Genomic DNA, 17,130 nt, shown 5'->3' on the forward strand with positions numbered 1-17,130 from the left:
AAAAAAAACTAACCACCACATTGTTTTTGAAACCAGCTACAGGTTCCAAGTGTCAGAACACAATCTATTTATTTCCCTTATTGTCAGTGCTGCCTCCTGAACTTGCTCAGCATGTATTCACAAGATGAACTTATGTGATCCTCCACCCACAGAAGATCAAGTGTGACAACTGCTATCACTGCTGTAAACATTCAAGGGCTCTTCTTAGGCCAAAAATAAACAAAGTGTTTTTTTGACAACCACAGACACTTGATCTGTGTTTAGATTTAGAGGTAAGGTAGCTCCTACAGCCACCTCAGATGAAATTTCATCCTCAATTTGATCCACATGTATGTAGTGATGTATGTACCACCTTGCATGTAGTGATTCTGCTACCTGTAAATCTTAACCTAGACTCTCATGGCTTCACTTTCTTCTCATCCACGGTGTACAGCATCCATGAATAAGGTATGATGGCATCAACTTCAGCGGGGGGAGCTGAACGAGTTGCTATAATGGGTGAAGCAGGAAGGGCTGGAATTTTTCTGAGTGTTAAGCTCAGAGAGGTCACTACAGGGCCTCTTTTGTTCCTCCCTGGTATACGGGACAATGCCACACATGAGGATGTTGCTTCAAATCAAAGCTTACTCATTAAGTTTAAGTTCACAAAATAACCTTTCTACCTTACATGAGCTCAGGATTTCCCCCCTCACCTCCCTCAGCCATACCCTTTTCTTCCTATACTCTTTTGTGAACTCTTTTCTGTTCTCAGACCCTTCCCTGTAACTTCTTCCCTCCAACTCTATCTGCATACATTGTAATAATTGGGTGCCTTCCCTGTCACCCAGGCCCGCAGGCTCTACCTGCTCCCTGAAATTCCCTGGCTCAATTTAGATTTTGCTCTTCTCTGAGCCAAGGGGCCTTGAAGCTGCTATTTGTCTTTACAACATTTATAACAGAAACATCTAATTTGTCCTAACTTCCTGTAAATCTCTCATATCCACTGAGCTTTTTTTTTTTTTTAATCTTCAGAAGTTTGAAGAAAACAAATCCCTCTTTATCTTGATATAGTCTTTCTATAGGGTCATTCTCCGTTTCTGAAAAAATGCCTTCTCAGACATAAGGATGTTCTTTAGCTTACAAGGAAAGCAACAGCAGAATTTAATTCTAGGAGTCTAACAGCCAGTTAGCTGACTGATGTATGATGCAGCTGCAGACATAAGTACCAAAATGAATGCAGAATACCATATAACAAGCTCTGACACTCACTCAGCCTTCCCCAAGAGGCTGCCAGTACTTGCAAGAAACTCTCTTCCCTCTCTCATCTCTTGTGTCTGCGCCTTTCAGTTCTCAGACATGGAGAGAGAAAAAAAGAAAGTTTGAAAGGGATCATGTAAAAAACCAAAAACAACAACAACAAAAAACAACAAACCAAACCACCCCAGGCCAATATTGAAAGCCTAAGTGCTAAGATATTATGTGCCATCTACCTGTGTGGCTATCAAAGCTGCCATTTGCCTGTCAAGTAAAAATAACTTGCTTTAAAACATGGTACTGTCCTGTAGATAATGCAAGAAGCCAATTTCAGTTGCACATTCAAATATGCTTACTATCTTTTTAGTCAAACTTTTTTTAAGCCTACAGTACTTAGAAAACAAATTAAAATTTTCTGATATTTGTATAATGAAAATGATTACCAATATCTTTTTTTGTCTCTCCTTTGCACCACACAAAGATTAGGAGGAAAGTAATACTTCAAAAGCAATTTTAGCTGCTCGAAACAGAACCATGATTCCAAACAACCTATGAGAGAATTAACGTAAGCAGTCTGAAGACTTAGTACTAAGGCAAATGTCACTGTTTCAAATGAGATGCGCTTAGCCAGTAATTTCCTGAATTCTTTTTCCTGTTATTTCACATGCTTAGGAATTTATTTTCCCTAAGAGTTTTTTTCCCCCCCCGATATCCATGAGACTTCTTTGCAATGACTTCATAATAGTCATCTAACTGCGGTACTGATATCACATCCTGTTGCCAGGGGAATCAAACGAGAGCAAACAGTATCATGACTTCACTGCAGAAATCAATGGGGAAGAAAGACGTCCATCAAGGATGAATCATTTGTTTAGTCACAAACGTCTTCAGCAACGGGCATGAGGGGAAAGAAATAACTGACAAACAAGGCTCCAGGTTAGGATCGATTGTCAAGGAAGTAAGAGTTGAGTTCTAAGCTTTCTACAGCTTGAGATGTGTTCAGACCCACAGCTTTGAGGAAGACATACCAACCACCAAACTGACAGCTAAAAAGGGGACATTCCTCTGCTTTTCCTGAGGAAATCTGGCCACTGGAGTCCAAGATTCATGGAGAGATTAAAAAAGAGAGTATGGCAGTGGCTCGGCAATGAGGGCGTGCCACTGGTAAGGGGATAACTTCCTCCATCCCACGGACATGTGTTGAACAAATACGCTATCACTGAAAGAGGGTACTCCAGCACGTTACTTTATGTTCCTGGTCCCCACAATTTATTCTTCAGCAAGGAACCTCCAACCCCAGAGCTGATCTGCCTAGGGAGGTGCAGAGGGCTTGACCAGACTGCCCACCTCAAGAGTCCAGGCTCCCAAGCAGCTTACCAGACAAGATGGTAGAGAACAGGCAAGGTACCCCAACAATGCCTTCCCTTGGGTTCAGCAGCAGAGCTTACTCAAGCTGCAGTATTTCCATGGAACATGTTGAGTCTTATTTATCCTAATCCTGTAGAACCGTATTTAGGACCAATTTTTCCAGTACGTTATTCATCAGCAGGGTTTGAGCCACATAGCTCTCCCATTAAAAGAGCAATTGTGCTGTAATTATCCCCACCAGCCACGACGTGAACGGAGCTTACCAAAAAACACATCTATCACCACCTAATATTGACAGGAATAACTTGAAAACAGGTATTGCATGCAAGCCAGAGTGCTTAAGTGGACTGCAGGCAGTACTGTTTTCCATAAACTGTGTTTACATCTTCAATAGATGTACAATTACACCCCTAATATCATGGTAGGCTGGAACTGTTTTATATACCTAAATAATTCACCACTGAAGAGTGGTGATTGCACTCCAGTTCAGAACTAAGCACCAAGAGCTTGTCACTGTTGGGACTCTTCTGCATACATTCCCCAACTTAAAAACCCCAAGCCTTCAGTTACAACAACTTTAACAGTTGTGACTGAGCAGTCCATGTTATTTTAAAGGTCTGATGATTTTATTTTTCTTATTAAACATGCTCATGAAAGATTTTCATCAAGTAGTCTGAGAACAGCAAGTGCCTGCAAAATAGCTTACATCCTTTGGAACATTTTAGCGGACAATCCTGCTCTGTACGTCAGGTATTAGAAAAGATAATAGGAAAATTCTGAAAAAAAGATTTCTTTTTAAGTATCAACTTAAGCTTCAGTTCTACAGATGATGAATCTTAACACAGATGCTTAGGCTTTGGCAAGGAAAAATAGAACCTGGAGCTAAAAAGCTATCTAGAACATCCAGCCCTGTATGTAGCAAAACTGAGTGTTGTTATTAAAAGTGAGAATTTATTTTTTAAATGAAAGTGCACTAAACATAGCAAGTCTTTAAACACTTAACAGTTGGGAAGATATTACGCAACCATCTATTCCAAAAAAAGCAACTTTTGTTTAATTTTTTATGAAGTTCATGATTTTCTCGCTTCAGTGCTCATGAAAGTGAAATATTAATGTCGTGCACAGAAACGAAGCATACTGAAAACCCCCAGAGCTCTGTCAAGACACCTCGATCCAGAGTTTCAGAAGCAGCAACCAGAGCCACTTCAGTAAAGACAGTTCTTCCAAACTGTGTGGCAGCTACACAGTGTAGAAAATAATTTCAAATGCTTGACTAAGATCAAGTGCCTTTTGTGGTCTCAACCGCGGATGAATCCAAATTGTCACAGGAAGGACCATGAGTATCATCACTATACCACACACCTGAAGACCATGAAACACCATCAAAAAGGATTGTGCCTACTGAATAACAAAATAAATAAATAAATAAGTGAAAGAGAGAGAGCGAGAGAGAACAATGAACACACCATGTTCTTGGAGATGGAATTCAGAACACAGATTAATAAGAATCTCCTGTATATCCCATGCCACATGAAGCACATACCCAAATTTAGTTAGCACTAGTCTTTTGTGAACCTTTAATTAATTAATGGAACATGTATGGGGGGGGGGGGGAACCAACAACTGCTTAAAATTAACGCTATGATTTTTGTTTCCAGTAGCAAATGCAACCACAGAAAAAGTCAAAAAGAAAATCAAGTGGAACACACCCTAGTCTAATATTTCATTGACACTTTCTATACATATCATCACAAACAGAGAACTCACTTCCCACAGCATTTGCTCTAAATGAAAAGATGAGTGCTGTATTAGGAAACAGGGATATCAAAATGCTGTGGGTTCAAAAATAACCATGCACATAAATTGTGGCAGAAATTACCTTAACTGAACACAGCAACACAAGCAAAGCAGTCTGCTGTCATTATCATCTTCTTTACCTGACATGTTTTGCCTGCTCAAAGGCACACCACCACCTCATTTTGAAGTCATCTACACCTTTGTTCACAGTGCTTTCTCCGGTCACCTACTTGCTGCTAAGAGTGCAAGAGTCTGCTAGGAAGCAGTGTTCAAATCAAACATGCCTTCTCAGTGTTCTAACAGAGCGCTCTCACACAGGCATGTTTTCTCTTTCTACAATCTAATGCGACAGACTGAAGATGCTAGAGCACATTAACCCAAGCCATTAGACCAGACTATTAACAAAGCTTTCCTTATTAGCATACTTGGTCAGTTCATCACCAGTCAGCTCACATCATAACCTCATTCAAGTCAGAGTACGAAGCTGCCTCTGGTAGGGGAGATCCATGGAACAGAAATGGACACTGTCAGAGGGCACGTGTTACACCTGCTCAGTGGCTGGATAAGCACCAGTACTTCCTGCATGATGTGGATAAGCTGATTCAACACCATTGCCATGCCCCTTCTGAAGGCAGCCATGACTGTTAGCAACACAATGCTAAGGATCCCACAGACAATTAAAAATTTGTTTCCACAGAAAGAGATAAGAACTCTTTTGCAGTTACAGGTAAACTGACGGTTAACCTAAAGATTGCAGCATCAGATGTGATCTAGTAGCAGGACCGGACTTTGCTCAGAACAGGCCACCAGCAGGCAGGCATCTGCTTCTCAGGTTGCCTGAGAAATTAAAAAGGAAACCTGTACCTAAGCACAGCCTGGACAGTAAAGCAAGTTGCCTGCAGTTCAAAAGCAAGTATTAGTAACTGCTTTAAGGACACTAGCAGCCCAGTTCTCCTGCAACTGAGACTTGAAAACCAAACAGTATGACAAGTAGTACGTGTTTTCCAATAAAAGTCTCTAAATCTCTGCTAGAAACCACATATGCCCACAAAATCTAGCCAATCCATTTTTTATAAGAGACTGGATGCCTCTGGAACATTAATTTTCTGTTGTGCTGTGACTTAATGCTTGAACTGATGTGCAGTAGGGACAAGAATATCTGTGTGGTAATAGAACTTTTTTTTTTTTAAAGTAATAATTTGTGATTGGCTTAAATTACCCTACAAACTCAAGCAGCATCCTCCCCATCATATAACTTCTTGCAATGTACTTGGAAAGCATCAGGACTAGCAACTACAGTAAATATATTTTAATCTAACACTCTTAAACAAAATTAAGGCAAACTCATCATTAATTGGACTGGACAGATAATTAAGCAGTTTAGCACAGTAAATCCACCTGAACTGGGAAAAATTAGTAATATCCGCTTGTGAAAAACTGTGCGAGATGGGGAACCTGACAGAGCTCTCTAGCAAGAGCTGAATTTTTGAAGACATTTCATAATGCAAACTTATCTACTATTTCTTACAGATTTGAACCTTTGCCCAACTTGAATAGCAGCATGGAACAATTGCTGTTTTCCCCGGCCACATTCAAATTGCTAGAGAAGAGCAGACAGGGACAGTCTGCTGTATAAACCCTAACAATCCAGCACAGACATTACTTCAGCAAGAAGTGAAACATGGTATCATATGGACATTGGACTCTTGTGTCTTATAGCAACAACCTCCCGGGTCCCCTCACTCTCTACACCTTCATAGTGCTAGGCTTTGTGATAAGAAGCTTGTCTGCACACACATGAAGAAATAGAGGTGATGGCAGGTAGGGGATCTGAATAATTCCCCACCTCAGCTACTCCCAGGCCCAACACAGGAGAGCAATCAGCCCATCAAAGGCTCATTGCCACAAGCACAGAGGAGCGCAGAGGCACAGCAGCAAGGTAGGAACCCAAATTACCTGCTCACACCCTATCAACAAGATGAGGCCATGGGAGCACCTTTCAGGCTGAGGGGAGACACTGCCTATGGGTATGGGACACCTGGAATGTAGAGGAAGAGCATTTTGGGATTGCATAGGACTTATTATGGGATGTTTTGAGGAAGACTAAAAGGTGGGGAAAAGGAGGGATCAAGGTTTGGGGAGGAAGGAATGGGGGAAAATAGAGCAAAAAGGGAATAAGAGGGCCAGTCACCTGCAAACTGGTTGCTGGCAGTACACTTGTCTGGCCCTGTGCCTGATCAGCGCAGTCTGTTCTACCTTTTTATTGGAATCCTTTTTTATCTTCTTGTTCGAAAGATTCTATTCCGTGTGAGTGTGTGTGTGTACAGAGGCCTAAGTGCCAGCAACTGGAGTCAGACCACAGGTTAGAGGGGCCTACACATGCCTGTGCTGCCAGCAACTGGATCAAGTGAGGGTCTAGAAATCAGTGTATGACCGCTTGCAAATATCCAGCTGGACTAGCCAATGAATAGGTCAATTGACCTGGGAGCCAGGTATGTGTATGGCTCTTGGAGGGGCCAGGGGAGTCCCGGTCAACTTCTGTGGGGTCTGGGATCGATTGGGAGACCTGTGTGTATGTGTATGTGTCTCCTAAGGGGATCCCAGAGGGGATTTGGCTACTAGAGGGACCAGGGGAGTCCCAAACAACTGCTGGAGACCATAGGGTCTGGAGGTCAAGTGAGACCTGCTTCTGTGCATCTGTGTGCTTGTCGCTAAGGGCCAGCCCACAGGGGGAGTCAGCTACCAAGGAGATCAGGGGAGTCCTGGCCAACTATCAAAGAGACCCTGGGGTTTGGGGGTCAACCGAGACCTAAGTGTGTGTGATGGTGGGAGGGGAAAGCAGCATGAGAGGGCCTGTACCGGCCACTGGAGTGGGGCTGCAAGCCTCAGGGGCTCATTTGTCCAGGTGCCAGCAACTGGGAAGAGGGAGCCTGGAGATCCAGGGACCAGCTACTGGGAGGACTGAGAGTGTAAGCCTGGCTGCCAGAGGCATCCACATTGTACATATGTACATACGTATGTCATGCTAACAGACCCTCCTCCTGATCAGAGAGGGCAACAGGAAAGGGCCAGTGGTGCAGTCTGTGCAAGTGCTGAGTGCGTCTGTTTGTACTGACCTGCGTGGCTACTCACATATATACGTGTTGTACATGTGTGCTTCTGTGTGTGTGAACTGGAAAAACACACTCAGCCTCACTAGTGGTTGGACCTGGGGCATGGAACTGCAGCAGCCTCACCTCTTATCAGGCTACCAGATTCACTCTCCTAACAAGTATCTTCAGATTCTCTATGTCCCCAAAACACCAGAGTATTTTCTGCTTCCTCCTGTTACCTTAAGAATGGCTTCAATTTCTTTAGTGGCCCTTGAATAACCTTTCTGGACTGGCAGGTGCGCAAGAGAGCATTTTCTGTGGATGATCTCAAACTAGAGGCATACTGACCAGCAAGCCTGCTAGCCGGCAGATAACGGGCGAGTACTCTCTGATTTTCACTCCCTGCAAGAGAAGAACCTGATGAGAAGACAAAAATTATTTTCACAAGATGTCCACGCTCATTATTCTTGAAGTCTCTAGTCTCCCATCAAATTGGGCTGAAGCCACATCAAATTTATTAAGCAGAATATACTCACTTGAACACACTTGAGTGATGTAAAAGCCTCAGGAAATACGTGAAATAATTTCCAAGGCAGGAACACAGGAACGTCGTGGCTCCTAACACTGAAAAGTTACATTCATAAACTTGTTAGGCTTCCTTTTAAAAAGAAGTCGTGTATTTTTCCTGCTACTCAAGCTTGGAAAGTAGTTTCCAAACATTATACTTCCCAAAGATAAAAAGCTTATTTTGTTTCCTAGCCTAGCTTTATCCACAGTTAGGTCTTCTCCTCTAGATCTAGAGCTCGACTTAAACCAGTTCTCCTTGTTACTGGTACATAGACGCAGGGTGACAAACATTAAGCGAGAGCCCAAATCCCTCTCTTTGCTAAAAGAGGAATTATAATATAGTCTGTTACTTTGGAAGACTGTTAACCATCTGTAGCTCCATCTCTCTTCTCTTCCCCTGTCTCCGGCGAAATCTCCTATTTAGCGTAAAATTTCCCATGTGGCACCATAGCAAGTGTTTAATTTAGGGCTACACTGATATTCTAAGCAAAGGGAATTCAGCAGATATGCTATTCACCTGTGCCAAGATAACAGACCATATTAGCCGGTAGTGTCCATCCTATGGTTAAACCAAAGGTGGGATTTATTTCATTTTCTGTTTACTTCCAAGTCTTGAATTAAGTCTTTCATTATTCTTTCCTTTAACAGTTGCTCAAAGATCTATTTGCTTTAAAGCCTTGCGTGTCACTGAGGTTATAGTAAGGCCTTTCTTTGCATGGAATATTCCTTTCTCTTTTACAAAGAGGCCCCACACTTGCCCTTCTCCTAGAGGAGGTTAATGCTGCTGATTCCTTACATTTTTCTCTCTAGTGCAGAGATTAAAAACATGAAGTTCTCCCAATTTTGCTTTTATTTTGATTATAAGTACTTCCCATTTTCTACATATTCACGCTTATTAATACAAAGATGGAGGCAGGATGGCTAAACTCCACTCTCCTGCCTGACACACAGGACAAAGTTAACCATTTAAGTTCTATGCATATATTTAAATAGACTAATTTCATTCCCAAAGCTAAACTTCACTAGGAGATTTACTTATTCTCTTTTTATTTACACGGTAGAACATACTGTTTCTAGTTCTACGGGATTAAAAGAGAAAACACTTTGGAAACAAGTACCTGAATTCTCTTAATGTACAATTTAGAGGTATCCATGAGAGACAAAACCTAGTATTATTCTGAGATGAGATGGATGCAGAGGGAAAGAGAAAAGAAAGATTAGTCTAGGAGGTGATGAAAAACCTGCATGCTTCAGACTAAAAAAATGCCTGAAGAATCTGAAAAATAATGCATTAGTTTCACAAAAGCTCTGGACAGGATTTACAAATGTAATATGAGGCATCTTCCAGTGCTGCTTAGAGGGTTTATGGGTTTTCTTTAACGTTACGAAAGATTTAGAACGAGATGATAGCACAGGTTCTTTGTTATCAAATATAAGGACTGTCAGCACTCCAGTCACTGAAAACAATTCAGCTTATGTGATTTCAGGCTAATTCATGGCATTGCATGCAGGAGTAGAGATAGTTTAGCCACTGAAATTACTAATGTTTTAAATAAAAGTATTTAATACATGTTACTATTAAAATTCACACTGGCCATTCAGTCCCCAAAAGGAATATGCCCTGAGCCAACAGCAATAAAATTCTCTGTTCTTGTGGCAGCTTGCGGATGAGCAATGATTAATACCAACATGCCAATCCTCATAGCCCTAACCCCTAGTCTCTCAATTTCTACCTTTCCTAAGGAAGTTGCTAAGCTGGAATTTCTATACACATTTTTTCAGAGATGGAAAACTGCAGGAACTGGTATGAGATATAACTCCTACTTAAGTCAATACTTTAAAAATATGGAAAACAACCCACACTAGCTTTAAACAGTTCCATGTGCTTCACATGGTATAACTTTACAAGCATTTTTTAACATACCAGATGCTGAAGACAAAGATCAGCCAAACTTTCTGAAATACAGACAATATTCATACTTCAGCTCTGTTTGTCCTCATTTTTCCAAAAGGAAAAAGTTTATATAAACAGGTGGCTGAAGAGGGACAGATTGAAGCTGCAACACAGATCAAATCTGGAAAACTTACAATATTTCTTCTTATGAACGTTCTGGAAACTATAAGTTTGACAGCAAGAAAAACTCACCAGGCAATAAAATTAAGTCTTCATCCTATTTTCTCCCCACCACAAAACACAGACAACCACCAATCTATAATCATTACTACTGAAAATAGTATTTAGGTACAAACTGGTCATTTTTAATCGACATCTAGCAATTAGGACACTTTGGTACCTGTAATATCTAGCATATCAAGAATATCAAGTTTTGAGTCCAATCAAAAAAACTGTTATCTCAAGAGAGCTATGTTGCATAAAGAACACACCTTGCTAGAGAAGAGCTTTATACAGTAAAGAAATAGTCCAATACTTTGGTGGGAAGAGGGGCATGACGTGGCATAACAATTTAGAAAAAGGCGATTAAAAATAGAAATGAGTCTTCTGAGAAGTTCAAACATCAAAACACTGCAATATTTTCACATTTTCAAGTTGTGTGTATCCCCCAAAAAAGTAGAACATAAGAGAACATATAATGCATACTTACAACTTCAAATAACCCATGAGCATCATCTTTAGTCATTCTCCCTTTTTAAGGCAACAAAAAGGCTGAACAAACAGCACAAAGATTACTCAGGCAGAAGAAAGTTGAGCTTAGTGTTAGCATCAGGAATACTTTTCAGCATAACCACCACCCCCCCACCTAAAATACTACCACCAACAAAAAAAAAAATCTGCTGTGTTTGGAAATTAGTTGTTGAATCAAAGACACTTTGTACCTTTGTTAACATGACCGTCTCCTAAATCTTATTGCTATTGCAAAGATAATGACAAGATAGACCTGTCTGCCCCAGGAGCGAAAGACATTTCAGACAGCGATGCAGCTTGCTCAGAGAAGTCTCAAGAGCAATAGCAACTGAATCTTCCCAGGATATTAATCACAGCACTGATGGTATCAGACACTACTGTTCTAAAATTAAAGCTTCCCCAAATTTAGCAAAGAATAATTGCTGCAGGAAATAAAGATATTACTTTGTGCGTTTGCTAGTAAAATATATGGCTAGTTCACTACTACTACTTATAAGGAAGTAACAAAAAGTCAGTTCAAATACAATACTTGCATGCTAATTCTAACTCTGCAGCGCTGAAACATAGATGATTCAATATATTAAGACACGAGATGACACTTCTCACAGCCAGCTTAGAATGAGAATTTCTTCCCGTTTCCCTTTCACAAACCCTGCTTTAATAAAACCAGGTGTTAATCAGCCTGTTAGTCAAAGCAACATACTTAGCCTTACATAGAAACATACAGTGGTGAATTTTAAATAAGTATTCAGAGGCAGCTAGATTTCTGGTTTGGGCTTTTTTTAAATCAAGTCCTGAATTTCTGAACCTTATGATGTCTACCTTACAGAAAGAATGATCTTTTGCATCAGAATCACCTAAAACAAGACAACGCAAGTACTCTACACTGTGGCTGTGTGCTCCCAGTTCCCATAACTGAAAGCTTGCCTCTTTCTGACTACTTACTGCCATGCTAAAAGTTCATAAAAAGCCCATTTTCATTAATGAAATTATTACAAATAGCTTCCACAGAAGGCACAGTCCTACACTACTGAAATTACCCAGCGTTGCTGAGGATTTACTCAAGAGTAGGTCACAGCTGACAGGAACATCCCTCGTAGTGCTCTAGCTCACCTGCAATCAGTCCCCCACAAAAAACTGTAAGTCAGTATAAGTCTAATTCCAATTCAACGCACCACTACCAAAATGAAAACCAGTGCCAAATCTAACATTATCAAAAGCACATGCCACTAGCAGAAGCAATAAGAGCTCTACAGACTTACAGAAACAATCTTTTACCTTTGTGCAGCAAAGATAAGGTAAATTCAGATTCTTCTATTTCATTCCATTTTCTATTTCTTATTGGTATTCTTTCTCCTTTCTTTCTTTGTTAAAAAAAAATAATTAAAAAAAAAAATCAATCCTTCCACAACTTAGTTCTGGTTTACCTACACAGATAAAATCTTGCATTTCTCTAAGGTTGTCAAGAGTCCAACACTGTCTTACCAGGTTCTTTTAGAAATTCCACACATGGAGGGTGTACCATTCAATATCCAAATTACTTGAAGACGTGTGACATTACTCAGGATTTTGATTTAGCGGAGTGATACAGCAATATGCTACAATCACAAGACAAGTGTAAGCTGCACTGAGCAGGATATAGCAATTGCAATGTACAGTTGGGTCACAACACAAATGTGATTCCCATTACCGGTCTCTATGATATGCTCACTGTCATGACACTGGGCGCCCCCAGTCGTCACGAAGGAATGCATGAGTTGAAAGCAGCTGGAGCCCATTGCTCTCTTCGAGATTCATTTGTTGTTCAGTGTTTAAACTCTCTGGTGGGCTGAGCCGCATATACACTTCCCTTCACGCTGGTCTGGCTAACTCAGGGAGACATTCACACTCTTTCGGTTAACTCAGGGAAAAACTTTTACACCACCAGTTGATCCACTCAACTGTAATATAGTCAATTGATCCACTCAACTGATACAGCCTTTTATCTAAAACAAGGGCCACCCTCCAGTCCCCTGTGTGTTGAGATAGATAAATTGAGTTTTCTTCGCAAGAGCTGGAGTCAGTCACTCCCTGCATTCTTCCCTGAGCTTCATGGGCAAAATGCCCCTACCCATCTCCTCTGAGAGCCTTCTTCCATCACAGGGGCTTATTAGTCAGAGGTACTCACAACAAGAACACTCTATAATAATTATAACTGAGCCAAAAGAGAGAGAGAGAAGGGAAAAGGAAAGGTAACTTACTGTACTGCCAAATTTCTGAGCAGCCAGAGACCAACAGTTCCTAAACATAATGGCAAAACTGGCAAAAAGATCAAAAAAGAATTTTCCTAAAATAATGCTGTTAGTGAAAAGAAGATTCAATACTATTAAGAACTCACTGCGCAAGGAGAGTCAGAAAAGCCTTTTCCTTGCCAACCTAATACAAAGAACTTAAAAGGCCTGGTCAAGAGTCAAGTTGATCTAGCACAGGTGCCTAGATATTCAGTACATACATCTAGTTCTATACTGTATGAAAAATGGTAGAACTTGCATCTTTTCCACGGTGCCTGCAATATCCACTATTACACAGCTATTTAGAGTACATTTTATCTTACCTAGCTTCAGATGTCCACCTTTATATGATTTAGTTTAAACTAGTCATCTATGTTTCTTCTATCAAATCAGAGATGAAATAGATTACTCACAAGAACTGTATCTCTCTCTCAGCTACCAGGGTGGGGCCGGCCTACATAACTAGCTCATGACTAGATGACCAATTCCAAACAGTTGCATAAGGCTTATAAAATTTTGGGGAAAGAACCACTTATGCCAGATAGTCTCCTTAAAAATCTATCTGATGTGGAAAATAGGAATGTGCATCCATTTAATATCTTTGGAGCTCCACAGAACATCTGAGTTTTGTTTTTTTAAAGTATCCATCCACACGGCTAATGGCTCTGAAACGTGTCCTTCACAGCATTTATCCCTCCCCCACAGATGTCATATCATCTTCCAAGAGGTGAAGTGACTTGCCCATCATTACACAGGGGCTGAGAGCTGCCAGAGAACACTGAAGCCATGCCTTCAGAGCCTTAGGCTACCACTGCCACCACTGCTCTAGACTTCATTTCAAAAACATGGATTATATTCAAGCAAGCCACTGAACTTCAACCTTCTCTGACATTACCTGCCACACCACATAATGGTACAAAGCACATAAAGGTTATACTAGTTGACTCGCTCAAGTCCAAACAAGAACAAGTGAAAGAAGGGCTTGGTTATTTGTTTCAAAACACCATGGTTGGGTGTATCTTCCTTGCAAGAGTACTTCTGCAAAATTAAAGAGCAGTTTGCATATGCACTATGGTGAAATGTACACATTCACTAGTGACTGAGAAAATACACCTAAAGTATGCATGAAAAGCAGCAATATAGGTCAACACATTTTGTGCAAGAACAATTTGTAAGCTACTGCACTCAAATAAATCCTCAAAGCCCTGCTTCCCAAACCTAAAAGAGTAAGGCTATCATAGCTTCTGGCATCAATAAATCACAAACAAAAGCTTAATACCAAGTTTTACAGATAAAAAAAATCACTATAGTTTCCACTTGATCGCTTCCAGATCAAGTTTTGTCAGTTCATGTCTTACTCTTCCTCTTGAATATTTAGCAGATCCAGTTCCTCTGTGAAAAAAAGTCCTCCTTGGAGGCAAAAAACAATGCAGAAAAAAAGAAAGCTGCATCTTTTTTCTACATTAAACTAATATTGCAGGACACAATGATGCCCCTCAAGTAGAAAACCATAGGAAGCTGGCTTCATTTAAAAAAAAAAAAAAAAAGAAAAAAAAAAAAGAAATAAAAGATTTGCTCAATAAGATCGCTCCCTGCACAGAAGAGAGAGAATGCCATGGAAGTTTATGCTGGAAAGACAGCATAATGACCTGATAACAGCACACCTCATTTACCAGTAACAGTAAGCATCTAGCTCTTAAAGACAGTAATGTTCCCTTGTATTCCCCAAGACAAACTGCTTAGGATTACATCCCTACAATTTATGGGAACAAAACATGCCCACAAAGGGAGCCTCAGAATTTCAGGCATATCTACTGGCAAGCAGAGGAGACATTCTTGCCGATTGTCAAAGACTGTTTTCCTATCTTCATTATTTTCCTTTTTTTGAACTTTCCTGAGATCACTACAAGAAATGCCTTCACCCTCTTATGTTCTCCAGCTCTTTCCATGCCCGTGGCACAAAAATCTATCAAATCCAATCCACCTGCACAGGACAGAAGGAACATAATACTTGCACAGGTCACAGACCCTTATCAGGATCAACAACACCTGTTTGTGATGATGGTGCATTTCAGAAGGGCCAAAGTCTCACCCTTTGCACAAATCCATAGGTGAAGAAAGGGTACCACTCTATGGATCTTCACAAAAAGCAGAGCAAGGCAACAATTTCAGAATATGGCAGACTCGCTATCAACCTTCTGGACCAATTTTAGCCCATCAGGAACCTGGCAGCTACTGAATCAGTCTGTTGCCATTTAACACCTGGCTTTGAAAGAGACTCCCCAGATAAAATTTAAAGGGATATTCTTAGGAGCAGGCTGTCACCCTTCTTTTGTTCATCAAAACTGAAATCGTATAATTTGCTCCAGAATAGGGCTTGTTACAGGTGACAAGATGAAACCAAGTTTCTCTCTTAAGATATAGGGGGAAATTGAACAAAAATAATCCCTTTTTCAGGGACACAGTAGGGAAGAGAGAAATCAAAAACTTGATAAGGAGGTGAAGAGATATTTTGCAGGTCTGGCAATAAATACCATGGACAACCATGACACAAAACAGTGTGATTCCTGACAAAATCTCCAGTGAAATAAAGACGCCTAACAAAATAAGAACCGCACACACTCATATTACGCATACACATCAATAACTGGAGTAAAAACAAGTATTAAGGCATTTTATTTTAATTTCTAATCATCTGTGTGAAGTCAAGAAGAGACACAAAACAACAACATCTGGCCTTTGGAATAAACTTGTAGCCTAGTTCTAGTAAAATCCACATTTTCACACTTGCTTCAACACACAGCAGACTCTTCTGCAGCATCTACACTATTAGATACATCTCAAAAAAAAGGAGTAACTACATTCCGGGCAGCCAATGTGAACTTCTATCTCTAGTCCTCCTTTCACAACAATCCCCCTATTCCTTGCCAGCTGCTTTGGCCTGACCGTGCCCAAAAGCTGCCAACAGCTGCCCAGTCCCCCTCCTCCCCGCTTCCCTTGCCCCTCAGCCCTGGGACATGGTGGGGGGCACACAAGGGACACAAGTAAGCAAGCTCAGTACTGAGGGGTGCAGAGTCTGTAAGCAGAAGTTGACCACAGTGGGGATGAAGGAGCCCCCCACTACGGTGCCATTAAGGGGCTTCACACAAGGTAGTAGTGAGCAGCTGGGGGAAAGCCGGCAGAGCGAAGGTACTGAACGGGGCAACATGCAATGCTGCACATTGGGGGAGAAGCGATGAGTGCTACTGAGTGCATGGGCAAAAGTCTTATTTGGCCCTCCTGAAGGAGGAACAATTCCTCATGCCTGATATAGATAACTCTCACTCAGCAAGATCTGCTCATTTAGATTTTATAGTAAGCATCTTTTCAAGGCTAGTACTAAGTTTGATCCTACTCAGTTCCAAAACTACTTTTTTTTTTTTCCCCTGCAGCTGTCTGCAGCTTTAAACCAAAGCCAAAGTCTACTGTAATCCAAAACACAGTTAATGGTCATCAGAGCCCAACAAATTTTTACCTCCCATTTGATTTAAATTCATCTCCTAGGAAGTGACAATAAAGCAATGAATCTTTGGAATTCCTTAGTAGACTTACAGACAGAGCAGGCTACCAAGTTGCACTGCTCTGAATTAGAAAAACACATGAGTCAATTCTAATTGGTCTGTCAGTTTGATCTTTGGGTGTCACTTACCTGTCCAGACATGTCGGTATAAAGCAGCACATTTTCCATGTACTCATATCATTTTGCACTTGAACAACGAGCACTACCTTAATTGTAATTTCCGGACAAAATGAGCTGGAATAATTCAGAATAAAAAGAGAAGTGAATGCTGTAAAACCAGAGAAACTTGTTATCTCAACTTTTCGTAATGAGGTTCCTTTTCCTGTCACAGTGTTTCTAGTGGGGTAGCACAAAAGCACACTTAGAAAAGTCGTTTAAATTTAAAAACTAAAAATCTACAGACCCCCCCCCCCCAAGCACTGACTCCTCACATCTCCTATAAGCTGTATTACTTACCTAAATTTGAAGGGTTTTTTTGGTAGTGGTAGGCAACTGAAAGTTGGAAGGTTTTTCCTTTAAGAGTGGAGGACTTCTATTTCCACCAACTCTTTCCTAAATCTCATACTCTAAATGTACACCTTATGCTCATATAAACCAACT

General features: G+C 40.8%; 1 protein-coding gene across 31 annotated transcripts in view; it reads right to left on the reverse strand.

The window, feature by feature from the left end:
- TMCC3 (transmembrane and coiled-coil domain family 3) overlaps positions 1–17,130 on the reverse strand; it is a 146,891-nt gene that overhangs the window by 24,438 nt on the left and 105,323 nt on the right. For 5 of the 31 annotated variants that reach the window (XM_068937683.1, XM_068937657.1, XM_068937650.1 and 2 more), the window contains 2 exons: positions 8,027–8,114; positions 7,730–7,892 (listed from right to left, as the gene is read on the reverse strand). The exons of 16 other annotated variants lie outside the window; for them this stretch is intronic. Coding sequence is in view for 1 of the 15 variants with exons in the window: in XM_068937586.1 (XP_068793687.1) it covers positions 16,660–16,698 (39 nt within the window). In the remaining 14 variants the exon portion in view is untranslated. Of the gene's footprint in view, positions 1–6,354; positions 6,437–7,729; positions 7,908–8,026; positions 8,115–16,659; positions 16,765–17,130 lie in introns of all 31 variants that reach the window. 10 more of the 31 variants (XM_068937664.1, XM_068937725.1, XM_068937754.1 and 7 more) reach the window with 6 other exon arrangements.

Source organism: Struthio camelus, chromosome 1, assembly GCF_040807025.1.
Source record: "Struthio camelus isolate bStrCam1 chromosome 1, bStrCam1.hap1, whole genome shotgun sequence".
In the NCBI taxonomy this organism is placed as follows: domain Eukaryota; kingdom Metazoa; phylum Chordata; class Aves; order Struthioniformes; family Struthionidae; genus Struthio; species Struthio camelus.